This window comes from Gopherus flavomarginatus, chromosome 1, assembly GCF_025201925.1.
Source record: "Gopherus flavomarginatus isolate rGopFla2 chromosome 1, rGopFla2.mat.asm, whole genome shotgun sequence".
Lineage (NCBI taxonomy): Eukaryota > Metazoa > Chordata > Testudines > Testudinidae > Gopherus > Gopherus flavomarginatus.
Window position 1 is genome coordinate 324,734,534 of NC_066617.1, and position 16,206 is coordinate 324,750,739.

At 42.9% G+C, this 16,206-nt stretch overlaps 1 protein-coding gene across 6 annotated transcripts in view; it reads right to left on the reverse strand.

Annotated features, from left to right (window-relative positions):
- The window catches only part of B3GLCT (beta 3-glucosyltransferase), a 148,963-nt gene that overhangs the window by 116,589 nt on the left and 16,168 nt on the right, over positions 1 to 16,206 (reverse strand). For all 6 annotated transcript variants that reach the window (XR_007772204.1, XR_007772203.1, XR_007772202.1 and 3 more), the window contains exons 3-4: positions 12,222 to 12,261; positions 1,434 to 1,543 (exon numbers count right to left, since the gene is read on the reverse strand). Coding sequence is in view for 3 of the 6 variants with exons in the window: in XM_050937256.1 (XP_050793213.1) it covers positions 1,434 to 1,543; positions 12,222 to 12,261 (150 nt within the window). In the remaining 3 variants the exon portion in view is untranslated. The remainder of the gene's footprint in view (positions 1 to 1,433; positions 1,544 to 12,221; positions 12,262 to 16,206) is intronic.

Sequence of the window (16,206 nt, forward strand, 5' to 3'; positions counted from 1 at the left end):
GGGAAGGCCAACAATAACCATCAAATGATAACACCACTTAAGGACTAATGATTACAGGATGACATTGCAAAATGCATGGACTCAAATGGGAATTTACAATGATAAAGCTGGGGTGTTTTGCCATTGAACTCTGGGTTCAGTCCTGCAAAGCCTTGGAGCATCGGAAGAGCCCAGCTCCTCACTCGTGCTCAATCTAACTGGCCATTAGATTGATTCGAGCTACAACAGACTGGTAACTATGAGTGAGAGTGAGAGTGAGAGTGAGAGAGAGAGAGAGAGAGAGAGAGAGAGAGAGAGAGAGAGAGTGTGTGTGTGTGTGTGTGTGTGTGTGTGTGTGTGTGTGTGTGTGTAAAGCATATGCCAACTGTTGTAGTTTCAATAAATGCTGTGTATTTGCCTTCTCCTGAAAAGGTCCTGTGTGCTTTATATGAGCATAACACATAGCACTTTTTTTTTTGAACAATAACTTTTTGAACTCAGTTTACTAGAGACAAAAGTTCAGTTCAGTAACCCCACCACAGTATGTTACTTCACAATTTTATTTTAAATATAAAATTTTATTTTAAAGGATCAAAAAATGAGGAAGAGAAATTATTGTAAGATCTTTGAACTATGCTTTAAAAAAAAAATCAATTTTAGCCCTAAAACAAGGTTCTGTGATCCAAATTTCTGACTAACGCTCATTCTAAACCAGTGATAATACATTTATGTGATAAAAAATGCAGACAAAAGCTATTCCGAAGCAAATGCAGATGCATTTTAAATGTTAAGGTGTGCCCCTGAAAGTGATCCTTCATATTAACTTAAACTGATGTACCTACTTCATCGGAAAAAACATACAAAAAACTAAAAACTTATACCATTAGATCCTATTTGTAAGCTTTTTCCATTCAACAACTTTTATCATTTCAGATCAAATTCCACCCACACAAAAAGAGTTTTACATACTTCATTTACTACACTATGTAATTCAACATGAAAAACCTACTTGGTGATCATCATCATATGCCATCAGTGATATCCTTGAGCTTAAACAATGTCCTCAGAATGTTCACAGAGAAGAGTAAACAAATGTATTTTGAGAGCTTGTCTACATGGTTAGCTAGTCTGCATCAGAAGGGAGTAAGTTCTAGCGTGCACTAGCATGTCATGCACTAACTGGGCCACATGGACTCTTCTAGTGTGCACTAAAGTCTCCGTAATGTGCATTCACTTAAAACAGTACTACATTAAATGTGCACAATGGAAGGGTCCACATGGTTAGTGCGCATTACAATTTTCAGCTCTCTGATATAGACTAATGCACTATGTAGACAACCCATGAGATAGGCTAACAAAATAAAATGCATTATAAAAATAGGCTCAGTAGAAAGGTAGTAAAATGTTGTACAGACATATGCAAGCAGCACGCAGTATATTTTATCTACACATACCTTTCCAAGCTCTTCAGCCTGTTTTAAAATATTGCGCTCTAAATCTTCTGCTCTTTTTGAATGAAAAGAGTTACTCTGACTCTGGATGACAAATACAATTTCTTGTAATTCTGTGAACAAGGAAATAAAAATATTTAAAGAAAACCGAAATAAACATAAGTTCCACACCACTGCCAAAGAGAACTTTGAGGGGGAAAAGCAAGACATAAAATCATAACTGATTTATTTAATTAATAATACAAATGCATAAACATACATACAATTGTTTTATTTTCTTAAAGAGCCCCAGTTTTAACTGTTTGTCTCTACGAAAGTAGAATACTAAATTTGTCATGGTATTATAGTATTGCCAACCTCAAGAGATCAAAAATCATGAGACCGACCCCCTAAAACATGAGATTTTAAAACCCATCAAATCACATTATATTAATCAGATAAACAATGTCATAGTAAAAATATGGAATTGACTTAACCTTTTGCAAGAAGTAACACTTCCCTAACCTCCTCCCACTTCTCCACCTCCCCCCTCTCCTCCTGTGCCCCCCTTTCTACTGCACATCCTAAATCTACCACCTTTTCCCTCTCTTTCCCGCTATCTACCTTTCACCATGTCTATGCTGCTCCTCACAGTCCACAAGTCCTGACAAGCCTGCGGAACCACAGAGTGGCAGCCATCATGCCTGAGGATATGGCTTCAGTCTCAGTGAAAACAATGGGAGATAGCAGCCACTTTTATTAACAGCAGCCTCACTTCAACTTGCAGCTTGTCACTTCCCTGTAGTCTACCATCTTGCGGTCTTCAGTTCCATTGACAATAATCAGAGATGGTGGCCATTTTGAATAAGGACAAATTAATCAGTTGGTAGCCTTTCATCTTGTTTTCATGAGACAGGTAAAAAACCACCTCAAAATTGATAAAAACAACAAGAATTGGCAATACTGGTACTACATCAGGCCCCAAGCAGTTCTGTCGGTATGCCTGTAGCCACAGCACTGCTGAACAGTTTCACAATGCTATTGGTGCACCACAGGGAATGCATTATGTACAACCACCACCCAGATAGCACCTACAGGACTGCCCCTCTGTTGGAGGAGGCATGCATTCTAATTTTCACATCCTGCAAGAAGACTAGGTTGGAGAAAATAAATATTCTTAATTTACTTTAGAAAAGGAAAAACACTTTTATAACACTTTATCAAGACAACCTATCAGACTATGGTGTCACTTTTAAGTCCTTTGGGATAAAGCTGCTAAGATAACCACAGAATTGCTACAAGAGGAAGGAGTGAAGATGGGAGACTAATTCATAAAGAAAGGCAGAGAAATGGAAGGAACGAAAATGAAAGAGAGAAAAAGATGAGAAGTAATTTCAAAGAAAAGGAAGGAAACTGTGAACAAAGAGCACAGAGAAGAAAACAGTGTCAGAAAAACTTTTGAGCTGAAACTAAATTAGTTAAAATTTCTACTCCTGTAATCCAGGGAAGAAATATCCAGAGGTTAAATATCTATTTATTAATCCCTCCTCCACACCAAAGCACATTTGTTATTGTTAAAGTCCTAGGGGGGTAGCTGAAGATAACCTACCCCAAATTACAGGTAATATGATATGGAGACCTGTAACCCCTGCACTGGAACAAATTTAATGCGTTATACATGGGCAGCAGGTATCAAAGGCCAGGTGAGGCTGAGCCTCCCAAAACAACTTTGTGTGGCCTGCCCTTGCTCCACACCCAGGCCCCTTCCTGCTTCCCAGTGCTCTGCAGCTCTTCCCCCATGGCCTGAGCCCTTGGCTGGGGCTAATGGGGCCTGGCCTACGGCCAGGGACTACAGGAAGCTGGAGCCAGTGCACACACTGCTTACCCACCCAGCACTCCGGGGCAAGAGGCGCTGGGGGCTGTGCCGCCTGCTTGGCACTCTGGTGCTGGAGGTGCTGGGCTCCAGCAAGGGCAGGGCCTCAGGCACAAGGGGTGGGGTGGGGGCTAGCCTGTCTGAGCCTGCGGTTCACCCGTCGCCCATGCTCGTATAGGAAAGTATGGGTGATAAGCAGGTAGCTACCCTCCCCTGTGTTAAAGTTTAAGAAAAGTTGTGGCCTGCTGCTTAATTCCATATACGTGTGTCTGTCCTCACTTTGCCGCTGTGTCCACATCAATGTTAGTTCTTTTCATGCTTGCCTCCACCAATGACTCTAAGACCACCTCCGTGACTCATTAAATGTGCAATCCTAACTCACTCCATGTTGAGCTTTGACAAGTTTGTGCTCATGGTGTAGTGGAAGGCATAACTATGTTTGGGGCCAGAACAAGCTTTCAAGTTTCACAGAGCACTTCCCATCCGGAGACGGTAACCAGAGAGTCTAAGCTAAATACAAGTTGGGACAAATTGTTACCCGTAAGGCATACTTGTCTCTCATATCCTGGGACAACACAGGAAGCTACAACAACACTGCAAACAACTAATAACTATAGTTATCCCCTGACGTCCTCCATTGAGGTTTGGTACATACTTGGAAGTGCCTTTAGTAATATGTGCTTTAGAAAGCCCAAATGCCGATTCAGTAAAGTGACACACTTCCTTTTGAATCAGTATTGAACAAGTGCTTAAACATGATGGTAGGGGGGCAAGATACCAAAAGAGGCATCTTTCAAATGAGAAAAAAATAGGCCCTTACTGCTTGTGGTAATTAAAAGTTCCACAGTAATTTTTCAATAGGTAGGAATGCAAGTGACCTCTAATCTAGGTAATTACATTACCTGCACTCTAAAACAGGGTTTATTAACCTGTGGGTCAGGACCCAAAATTGAGTCACCAGAATGTTTCAAAGAGATGCACAGCGTCTCCTGTCCCACGGTGCTGGCTGCGCTCACCACCCCACTCCAGGCACTGCAACCTCTGGGATCACAGCACCACTCACGTTTAGCCCAGCAGTCATGACGACGGGAGTCCGGGTAGGCCAAATTTGAGTGAGGGGCACTGCAACCCCATGAGCCAGGTCACAACTCCACTCAGACAAATTTTGTCCAGTCAGGAGGATGGGGACAAACCTGAGTGGCACTGCAACTCCAGAGGTTGCAATGCCTGGAGCTTCAGGAGCTGCCATTGTGAAGTGAGTGCTGGACAGAAGCCAACCCCCACCCACACCCCCGGGGACAGGATCCAACTGCAACCACCCCAGGGCCTCCACCCTCAGACAATTTACTAGGTCGCAACAGGCCATAAACATTTACAAATGGGTCCCGAGCCCAAAAAAGGTTGAGAACCACTGCTCTAAAACTAGACCTGAAGTTGGTTTTGAACAGTTGTACATAGTGCTGTGTACTGTAAGCGCCCATAAATCAAACAGGAGATGAATCTACCTCACTGGCTGGAGAAGAGAATAATACATTTATAAATATGTTGGGTAAAGTGTATTGGGATCTTTCTGGATGAAAAGTGGAATATAAATGTATGATTCATCACTCCAGCTGGATATCAGCTCATACCCTGCAGCATGTGGATTAAGAGCTAGTGTAACTGCAGACGTTATTCTCATAAACATAAAGGTCTACTTCTCTTCTATTTTTGTCTGCAGTATTGTTGTAGCAATGCTGGTCCCAGAATCAGAGACACAAGGTAGATGAGGTAATCTAATTTATTGAACCAACTTTCTAATCTCACAAAGCTATTTTCCTCAATATAGTAAAAGCTGTTTTATCCAGTTTTTGAGGGAATAGGGGGTGCCGGTAAGTGAAAAATGCTGGTTAACTAAGAGGGAGGGAGTTTGCGTGCGGGAGGGGGCTCAGGGCAGTGGGTGTGAGTGCAGGGTGCCGGATCTGGGGTCGCTCACCTTGGGCGGCTCCCCACGAGCGGTGACCTGTCCCAGCTGCTCCTAGGCAGAGGCGCAGCAGGCAGCTATGTGCACTGTCCCCGCCCCAAGCACTAGCTCTGGAGCTTCCATTGGCTGAGAACCACAGCCAATGGGAGCTGTGGAAGTGGTGCCTGCAGGTGGACGGAACGCTCTCCGGAGCGAGGGAACCGGTCCATGGGATCTGCGTCAAGAGGATGATCAGTGGGAGGGGGAATGGTGCCGGCAGTACGGAGACCAGCATCTCCCTCTAGGCCAGGGGCTCTCAAACTGTGGGTTGTGACCCCTAAGGGGGTTGCAAGGTTATTATGTGGGAGGTCGTGAGCTGTCACTTTCCACCAAAAAATCCCACTTCACCTCCAGCATTTATAGTAGTGTTAAATATTTTTTAAGTGTTTTTAGTTTATAAGGGGAGGTCACACACAGAGGCTTGCTGTGTGAAACGGGTCACCAATAAAGAAGTTTGAGAACCACCCTCTAGACAATACACGTTGAGATGGCAGGGACCGCGATTGCAGTGCCCGTGGCTGAGGACAAGCCCCAGAGAATCTGGGCTGCAACTCTGGAGATCTGCGGTGTGAAGGTGGAGAGCACTGCTTCGTTTCAAGGATCAGCGGCACTTCACTGCCCACTGAAGGGTCTTAGCAGCTGGCTTGTCCTTGTGGGTAGCCTTTGGTGATTCATGTGGCATGTGCTGCATCGGCGGTGTAGGTGGAGGCATCTGCTCTGCCAGCACTGGGGGAGCTTGGGAAGGCATTGGTGCCATCTGGGGTTTAGGTCCCATACCACTCCCTGGAGTCAGTGGTGGACCTTTTAAGGGGCTAAGGGTCCCAACTGGGGAGGCACAAATGCATGGCTCCAGAGTGGCTGGGCAGCCCGAAGCGGGTCCCCAACCCAATGGCCCGTGACCCTTCTTGCCTGATGCCAGGGAGCCATACTTTCTCGCCTTCTTTTTGGGCACCAGTGATGGGGAACGGTGCCAGGCGGAGCCCTGTGCCAGCGGCGCACTGAGGCCAAGGTACTCAGAGTCCTGGCTGGATGGCACGGAAGCTGGAAAAGGGCGGACTCCATGAAGAGAGCCCATAAATGAATATCCTGCTCTTTCTGAGTCCAAGGCCAAAAGTTTTTACAAATACAGCACTTATTTCTCACATGTGATTCCCCCAAGACTTGAGGCAGCTTCTATGGGAGTTACTTACAGGCATAGGCCTATTACAGCCTGCACAGGGCTTAAACTCGGGAGACTGGGGCATGCCCCACCTGGGATGAAGTCCCCACTGGGATTCTAACTTTTAACTACTAACTACACTTAACAACTACTTAATATTAATTACTATAAACAAACTATTTACAAGGGTTGAAGTCAGTAAAAACAAAAAACCACTAGCCCTGGCTATGCAAGGAAAGGTGCTCCGACTAACTACCACTGGCAGTAAGAAGGAACTGAGAGGCCGTAGGGCCAGCAGTGCCTGATATACCGACGCGTGAGTGCGGCACTCAAGGGGGCGCTACTGCCGACTCTATGGATACCACTAAAGCAAAAATCTCTGATGACCCCCCCCCACACACACACACACCTACCTACCTAGAATGGAATTGATGTGAACAAGCACTCGAATAACTCTCTTTTCCATAAAATTCATATAAACAAAAAATCCTCAGATCAGCCCTAAATTTGCTACTGCAAATCTGAAATTCTCAACCACAGTGAACATGCTTCTGAAAGCCATCTCTCCCAAACTTAATTCTAAAGACAGTATTTTATATACCTAATTCCTCACATTCAACTAATTCTTGGCAATTTGGTATTAAGCATTTTTGCCTAGGATACTGGGTCAATACCCCTTGCATGCATATTGAGTAAAAATGAATTTGGTAAAAGTCTATTATTACTGGGGGCAAGTAGATTGGCCACTACAGCAAGGTGTCTGTTGAAGGATTGATCCAAGGAGATAAAATACAGAACCTATGAAATCAATTTTAGTAGTGGGAATATCAGAGGCTCACAACGAGGGCTCAACTGAGACCACTCTGCATACAGCCACAGACTGTCTGAGCAGGTTCAAAGAGTGGACCCATGTTTAGGAGGGAGGATAGTTCCTGTGCAGCATTATGCTATCAGTTGTTGTGGCACCCTTGCAAGTTCCAGGAGAGATAGCAACGGTGGTTGGTGTGGAAAACAGCAACTTATAAAAGCCAGATGCTATTGCCCCAGCTTCACATAATGAGTTTCTTAAGAAAATGAAACAGTCGGTACCAAGCAACTGTCCAAAGATTGGAAGTCCTTGGGACCAGGAGTACATTGGAGCCAAGCAAAGGTGAGTCAGGCATCTCAGATACAGCAAGGTTTCGGAGAAAGCAAAACTCCTGAGGTAACAAGTATGTTGTCGATACCATGTTCGTGGCCTGCACCAAAGAGATAGTGGCTGAGGGAATTGACAATACCATGGATCTCAACTATTTCAAGGGGAGTCCAGCCAGAGCCCGAACGGGCTTCTTCAGGACCAAGTGAGAAGAGGTAGAGCTTTTCTTGCTGTCTCACTTCACTGATAGTACCAATGACCTCTGAGAGCCAAAGACTTTACAGTCTTTGGGCATGACAGTGCCCTCAGTACCTGAGGAACCTGCAACCTTGTGGGTACTGGGTCAGAGAGCAATGGGTGCAGAAGTCGCCGGAGTCATCCAAGATCACGACTTCTTTGGAGTAGATTCCCTGCCTGGAGCACTCAAGGGACGGTCTTTGGGGGTCTTATTGGAGGAAGACTGGATCTTCCTCTTAGATGCCCCCAAAGAGTGCAGTTCGTAGACAGTGGACATACTCAAGAGACTGGAGTAGAGGGCCAGGGTCAGAGGCTCGGTGCAGCAAACTCCCCATCATGAGGAGTCAAAATTTGATCTCCCTGTTTTTTCTGTCTCTAGATTTTAATGCCAGACAAAGTTTCACTGTTGGGAAATATGAGATTCCCCAAGGCAACAAGTGCACTGGGAGTGTGTCATCCACCAGGATTGCCTCCCGGTACAACAGGAAACATTTGAAACTGGGCAAACCAGGCAGTAGTTTTCTCCCCTCCAGGAAGTTTTGTCTAAAAGGTATTAAGAAGAAAGCTATATAATTTTTTTTTCAAATTAATTTGTTGGTTTTTTTCAAACCTACTACAGCTAAAGCTGCTACTAAGTGCTAAGTACTAACTGTAACTAAAAACACTATAACCACTAAAAAAGCTAAGGGGACAGAATTAATGTTACACCTAATACAGACAACTGCTAAAGCTCCATCTCAGGCCAAGGTGGTTGAGAGAGAACTAAGACCAGTTCACCCATATAGTGCTATATAACAACAGCACAGAGCATGAGACTGAGTAACATACGTGCACAGGCCGAACGGATGCTGCTATGAGAAATCTCCAATAAAAGGAGCAGGGGGTGCAAGCACACCTTGAGTGGAGCACCCACAGAGACATTACTTAAAGAAAGAGTGCAGGATCCCAATAACTTACTGTTAGATGATACAGATAGTGATATGGAGGGTGTTCTAAACACTTTGCTACCGTCAGTATCAAAACACTAGGACAAGAGTATTCCTGTCTGAAATAAACTCCGGGGAGCCTTCTCCCACAATAGGCTAGAGCAGTGGTTATCAACCTATTTACCACTGTGGGTCAGATATGCAGCTCTGTGTGTGTTATGTGTGCCACATGCACACAATATATATATATACACACTACCTGTATGGCCCTGAGGATGTCACATGGGATACAGCTGTGTGCTGACTGGGCTGCATGCAGCCCGTGGGTTGAGAACCACTGGCCTAAGGAGTGGCTGAGACTGTACCAATAGTGCCTAATAAATAGACATGAGCAGGTTATTCAGCCTTTAAAGCATCTAACCTATACTGCTTCAGGAGTTATGGCGAAGAACCATTCATATAGACCATAGGTTCATGGTAGCATTGTGGAGCATGTTCCTACCCATAGAAAGGGTGACGGGAAAGGTTAAATGTGTGCAATCATATTACGAAATGTGTGTAATTTACATGTTGTACTCCTGGTGGAATTCTGCACCAAGAAATTAAAAATTCTGCAACAAAAAATTTTAAACATTCTGCGTACAATATTTTAAAATTCTGCATATGTTATTTGTCAAAATAACACAATATAATCATACCAGTTTCAATTATTTTTGGTCATTTATTTCAGAAATACCTGTCAGTAAGTAGGTCTGTAACAATACAGACAACAAAAAAGATCCAGGAAATGTTTTTTGACAAACAGATTCCTTTACCAGGCATATTAATACAGATCTGTAATGTGACGAGATTCAATCTAATTTGAAGTACCAGATACTCCCCATACACCTCAAAATTTACCCCCCACTTTTCACACACTCCAATATCCTGGCCATAAAAAGATATGAATACCAAATCGTGCATTTATTAAAGATAGAATACTACAAAGAACACTTCACAGCATTTTAATACCATGCAAATCACTGATCTTAAAGATAGTACAAGTCTACCTCGATATAAGGCTGTCCTCGAGAGTCAAAAAAATCTTACCACGTTATACGTGAAACCGCATTATATCCAACTTGATTTGATCCGCCGGAGCGCACAGCCCAACCCCACCCCTCGGAGCGCTGCTTTACTGCATTATATCCGAATTCATGTTATATTGGGTGGTGTTATATCGGGGTAGAGGTGTATATAAAATGGAAGTTACTGGAAATATTAAAACATACTATATGTTAATTCACAAATTATTTTCCAATAGTGAACTACCAATAGGAAATGTTCCTAAAAGGATTCTGTGATGGAAGGCTTGGAGGCCCTGTATCACACCCACCCCAGGAAAGAGCAATATAGACATCTCCAAGCTGCCCAGAGCAGCTGTGTGGGACACAGCCAACGAGAGGGGTTGCAGGGACCAATCAGTCAGGGCCCAGAAGGCTCATATAAAAGGAGCTGAAAGGGCTGGATAGATCAATCTGCTTGCAGGGACCGGGGGAGCTAGAGGTGCTCCTGGTTGGCTGCAGGGGCTAAGGCAACCCTAGTTGCTGGCAGGGAGCGGGAAAGCGAGGGAATAGTTTCTGGATGGCTACCAAGACTCAATTAAGATAGGCTACGGGGATGTGGCCCAGGGAAATGTAATCAGTTAAAGGGACATGGCATGTGGCTGCTACTTAGAGGGCTGGGACCTGGAGTAGTGGGTGAGCCTGGGTCCCTCCCCCCACTCCAAACAGCCATTGGGGAAGTGGCTTTGCCTGAGAGAAGAGAGTTTAGACAGGCCCAGGGAAGGGACTGTATGTGGACCTGTTACTGCCCCCCTGGAAGGGGGCTGAACTGAGACTGACCCAGCTGGAGAGCTGGGGTCACAGAACTAAAGGGCAGGTGAAGAGCCTCCAGGGATGAAGACCTGGGGGGTGCTGTTCCATCCCAGAGCAGGAACCTTCACACATAAACTGACCAACTAGGGCAGAGGTCGCCAACCTTTCAGAAGTGGTGTGCCAAGTCTTCATTTATTCACTCTGATTTAAGGTTTTGAGTGTCAGTAATACATTTTAACGTTTTCAGAAGGTCTCTTTCTATAAGTCTATAAAATATAACTAAACTATTGTTGTATGTAAAGTAAATAAGATTTTTAAAATGTTTAAGAAGCTTCATTTAAAATTAAATTAAAATGCAGAGTCCCCCTGGACTGGTGGCCAGGACCCGGGCAGTGTGAGGGCCACTGAAAATCAGCTTACGTGCCGCCTTTGGCACCTGTGCCATAGGTTGCCTACCCTTGAACTAGGGTACTGAGATAGGACCTGTTGGTCAGACAGAGGACCAGAGCCCGTGGACAGCTAAAGAGACATTGCGAACAGAGGGATACTGTGATGGGCCCAGTTGGATTGTTGAAGGACTGAGCCCGGGGAAAGCTGTAGGACATTTTGGACTTATATCCCAGAAGGAGTTAGTTTGTTTGCAAAACTGATTGTGTGTGTGACTTAGCGGGAAGGCTGAGTCACCAAAGACCCGCTTGACACGGGCAGCAACCGACAGGGGTCACCATGAGCCTAGAAATTGAGAAACTGCAGGCACACACACACTCGACTGGAGGCGCTTGCCACCCCTTTACAGATTCACTATCATGGTTAAGCCTTTCTTTGCTCCTTCTACAATAGCCTGCAGGCCAGTGTGACAGTCTATATGAGAATACAGCAGTTCACAATCAAAAATGTAAATAATGAATCTTTGTTTACTATTTTCATTATGAAAAGTTTCTCCGTTACAGAAGGATGTTTGTTTTTATTATGTTTTATGTACTTTTCAGGTAGAGAGTTTCTCCATATTTGAAGATGGCCTGAAAATTCTCAATATTCTTTTGAATCGGTACATGAAAAGTGAACTCCATAGTCTGCCTCACATGGCATGTCCAGTAAAGGTATTTATTCTGCAACTTAGCATTTTACTAGTCTTTCCACAGGTGCTTACCATACATTTCTACAACTCTATTATACTATTAGACCTTGAGAGTGGTGCCCTGTAGTCTCACAATTAAGTCCTTACAATTCAGTTACATTCTAAGAAGCAACTTGATAAAAAAAAAATAGTACTGTGAGGTACTAAGCTTATTGTCTCAATTACCTTCATATCACAGGTACTCGGTTTATAAATAAGATAGATTTTTCTATTAGCTCTGCAAATGGCTAGCTGGTCTATCACTAGCTCATGCATCATCACCAGAAGATTCTGGAATTAGCAATTAACTAACAATACTGCTGAGTAATAGGGTGCCATTTTACATGGTGACTAATTTAAGCATAACTGTACTTTAACATTACTAGTAAAGCAGCTATAAGTAAATGGGAAATAAGCATTACACAAGATCACTGACAGAACATGAGGATATATACATTTCAATATGATACTACTATAGCTTTGACTAAGAATAATTTGTTTACTTACCTATGTTTATATGATTTGATTTTCCACTTTTTCCAGACTCCTGTTTTAAGAAAAGAAAAAACCATGAGGATGCTGACAAAAATCCTAATGTTTGCACAAAGATCTAAATAATGAAGTGTTCACCAGATTCTATCTGAATTCTTAGCATGTTTTAACACACTCTAGGATAAAAAAACCTAGCGTAAAGTCTTTCAACCCTCAGGGACAGCTATTTAATATAATAAGGACATCTTCTACATGGTCATACACTGACTGAGGCAAGGTATTTGCATATTTAAAGAATTACTGAAAAGCATTATATAATGCTTATTTCTTACTAATCTAATTATGGAGGAATTTGTTATTACTGTAAGCATTTTACTTTTTTTTCATGTCCTTCGTGGATACCTACTGTGACTAAATATATAAAAAGGTACAAAATACAGAAAAAATCACAGCAAATTCAGGAACACTTCATTCATATGTGATCAGCTACCACATGTCTATTGAGATAAACAAGGTGGATGAGGTAATACGTTTTATTGGACCAATTTCTGTTGGTGAGAGAGAAGCTTTCAAGCCACAGAGCCGTTTTTCAGGTCTGGGAAAGGTTCTTCCACCATAACAGCACAAGGCAAGGTGGAACAGAGGGTTTAGCTTATGTACATCTCTACTCTGATAGAATGCGACCCGGTATAACACAAATTCAGATACAATGCAGTAAAGCTGTGCTCCAGGGCGTGGGGCTGCGCACTCTAGCGGATCAAAGCAAGTTCAATATAATGCAGTTTCACCTATAACACAGTAAGATTTTCTGGCTCCCGAGGACAGCGTTATGTAGAACTGATAAATGAAATTGTTTTTAATTGTTCACTTTATTAATGTAACTTCTGTTCACCATTCACTACACTTGCCTACACTGTAACTTCTGTTCCATATTGTAATTCAAACCCCATTTTAAAATACTCACTCCATTTTGTAAAAGCTTCTTCCAACCTTCATTTTTGCAAACCCTGCTGTAATCTTATTAGTTTAGTTTAGATGTGTGAATGAGGTATGTATGAATGACGGAATCAAACTCCAGCCCCAGCCTGTCCTGATGAGATAAAGTTCAAATATCAACGGCTGAAGACACAACAGCCCTAAACAAAGTAAAAAGCATCCACCCTAAAAAGAAAAGGACAACAGAACAACAGAAGGAAGATCAAAGCCAGGTTCAAGGCTGAATGTCACGCCTGCAATTGATGAGTGATCAATCTAACCGCAGAGGCAGCGTGACACAGCAAGACCTATAGACTTTGAATCCAAACTAAAAGCCTATAAAAAAGAAGGGTGAGATGAGAGACTCTGGGTAACATTCTGCTGCCAACATGGAAGAACATCAGTGCCTGCCCAATAGAGATCCAGCTCGGCCTTGTGCCCGGCTTTTCTGGCCAGTTAGCCGCCACAAGCTACGAACCCAAGCTGCAAAATCAAGCCATGAACTTAAGCTATCTTCAGGACTGGTAACTATGCAGCAGCTGCAGAACACCTGATGAATGTGGGTGTGTGTGTGAATAGGTATTAGGTATAATGTGAATGTGTGTGTGTGTGTGTGTGTGTGTGTGTGTGTGTATATAGGTATAATGTGTGTGTGTGTGTATAAGAATTAAGATATTAGTTATTAGTCATAAATCAAATTGTTATCATAACAAATGTGGCATCTTTGTCTTGTCCCCTTTAATAAGATCCTGCTGGTTTTTACTGGTCTAATATAATTGGTATAACAGTTATATCGGGGTAGAGGTGTAGTTAGCACATATTGTAAGGGAACATTCAAGGTAAAGTGGTCTATTAACACCTCTGCAGTCATAGGACAAAAATAGGGGTTTAGTGGATTACAGATTGTTGTAATAATCCATAAATTCAGTGTCTCTGTTGAATGGTTTTTAGGGTCTATCAGAGTAATGAATTTAAGCTTGCAGGCTCGTCTTTTGAAAGCCTTGTATAAATTTCCTTTGAGGATGAGGACTGGCAGGTCAGATACAGTGATCGCTCTGTGAAAAAACAATGAGGAGTCCTTGTGGCACCTTAGAAACTAACAAATTTATTTGGGCATAAGTTTTAGTAATCCACTTCATCAAGTGCATGGAGTGGAAAATACAGTAAGCAAATTTAAATATACATCACATGAAAAGATGGAAGCTGCATAACCAAGTCGGGAGTCAGTGCTAACAAAGCCAATTCAATTAGAGTGGAAATGGCCCATTCCCAACAGTTGACAAGAAGGGGTGAGCATCAACAGAGGGGAAATTATTTTTTGTAGTGACCCAGCCACTCCCTGTCTTTATTCAGGCTTAATTTGAGGGTGTCAAGTTTGCAAATTTATTCCAGTTCTGCAGTTTCTTGTTGAAGTCTGTTTTTGAATTTTTTTTTTGTTGAAGAATGGAGACTTCTAAGTCTGTTATTGAGTGCCAGGGAGATTGAAGTGCTCTCCTACTGTTTTTTTAATTTTACAATTCTTGATGTCTGATTTGTGTCTGTTATATTCCCCTCCGGTGTTATCTGGACCGGTGATCTGCTAGGCCTCTCCAATCCTTGGATCTGGGAGCCACCCTTACCCTGCTTTGCTGTGGGAACCCTCACTCCTGGGCTGTTCATGCACAGCCTCTGGCATGTAAGCTCTTGCAAGCCAATGACACTAGCCGGTCCTAGAAACAACCCTAGGAACCTCCGTCTTGCAGTGTCCAGTTATGCCTGCAGGACGCTGTTAAATTGACTAACTTATATAAGCTTGCAAAGAAATTGACATGTACCAGGCTTGTTATTCCAAGGGGAGCTTCTGACACACTTCAAACCAAATGCACTGCTTCAGGTAGAATAAACAAATGTATTAACTATAAAGATAGATCTTAAGTGATTAGAAGTCAAAGCATAACAAGTCAGATTTGGTCAATGAAATAAAAGCAAAAGCTATTCTAAGCTGATCTTAACACTTTCAATGTCCTTACAACATTAGGTGTTTCTCACCTGGCTGGTCACTTTTCAGTCAGGCTCTCCCCTTTGATCAGAACTTCAGTCACTTAGTGGTGGTGTCTGTGGATGTAGGTGGAAGAGAGAGAGCATGGCAAAATGTCTCTCTCTTTTTTTTTTTTTTAACATGTCCTTTCTTTCCTCTTGGCTTTGCCCCCTCCCCGCCCGCTTCAGAGTCAGGTGAGCATTACTTCTTCACAGTCCCAGACTGCCAAAAGGAAGGAGGTGACTCCCTTGAGGGTCTAACAGATTCTTTTGTTGCTGCCTAAGCCAGTGTCCTGTGAGGCTTGGCTGCGTTTGTCCCATCCATGCCCTGACAAGGTCTGAACAGCCTCTCTGTTCTTGGAGAGTTTTTGCATGGGCTTGCTTTAAACCATGAGGATACATTTTCAGCCTCATAACTACATACATGAAATTATAACCTATAACCTTATAATAACATTACTGTAACAATTACTATAATATCACTATAACAACCATGCTCTGTGCATTATAAGCCTTCTGAAGACACCCAACATAACAAACTTTGCATTGGATACCACACAATCATTTTATAAAGATGAACATAGTGGTGTAGGGTGTTCCACCGAGGTACAGAGCATCACACCTCCCTTCTTAGTTTGCTGCAAGAGGGTTAGTCACTGACTATCTCAAAGGCAGTTGTTTGTTATAGCTCTCTTGGCATCCAGTCATTAAGGCCATTAGGCAGCATGTCTCAGCTTCCCCATTCACACACAGCAAACCAGTTTTTTTTTTTAATGGTTTCTCTGCTGTGATAAGCTTTAAACCTGTTTACAGGTATTAACTGAAAAACAGCATTATCATAAGGTTTAACATCCATGTTGAAATTCTTACCCCAAAACTTAACATCAGTAAGTGTAGTTTGAGGTTAGTTTGTTCATTACCCATGGTGTCCTTTGACTCTCTTCCATGTAATCAGTCACTGGCTTCTCTTTCCCTCCAGTGTTTCCCTTTGTGCAGGCTCTTAATTTAA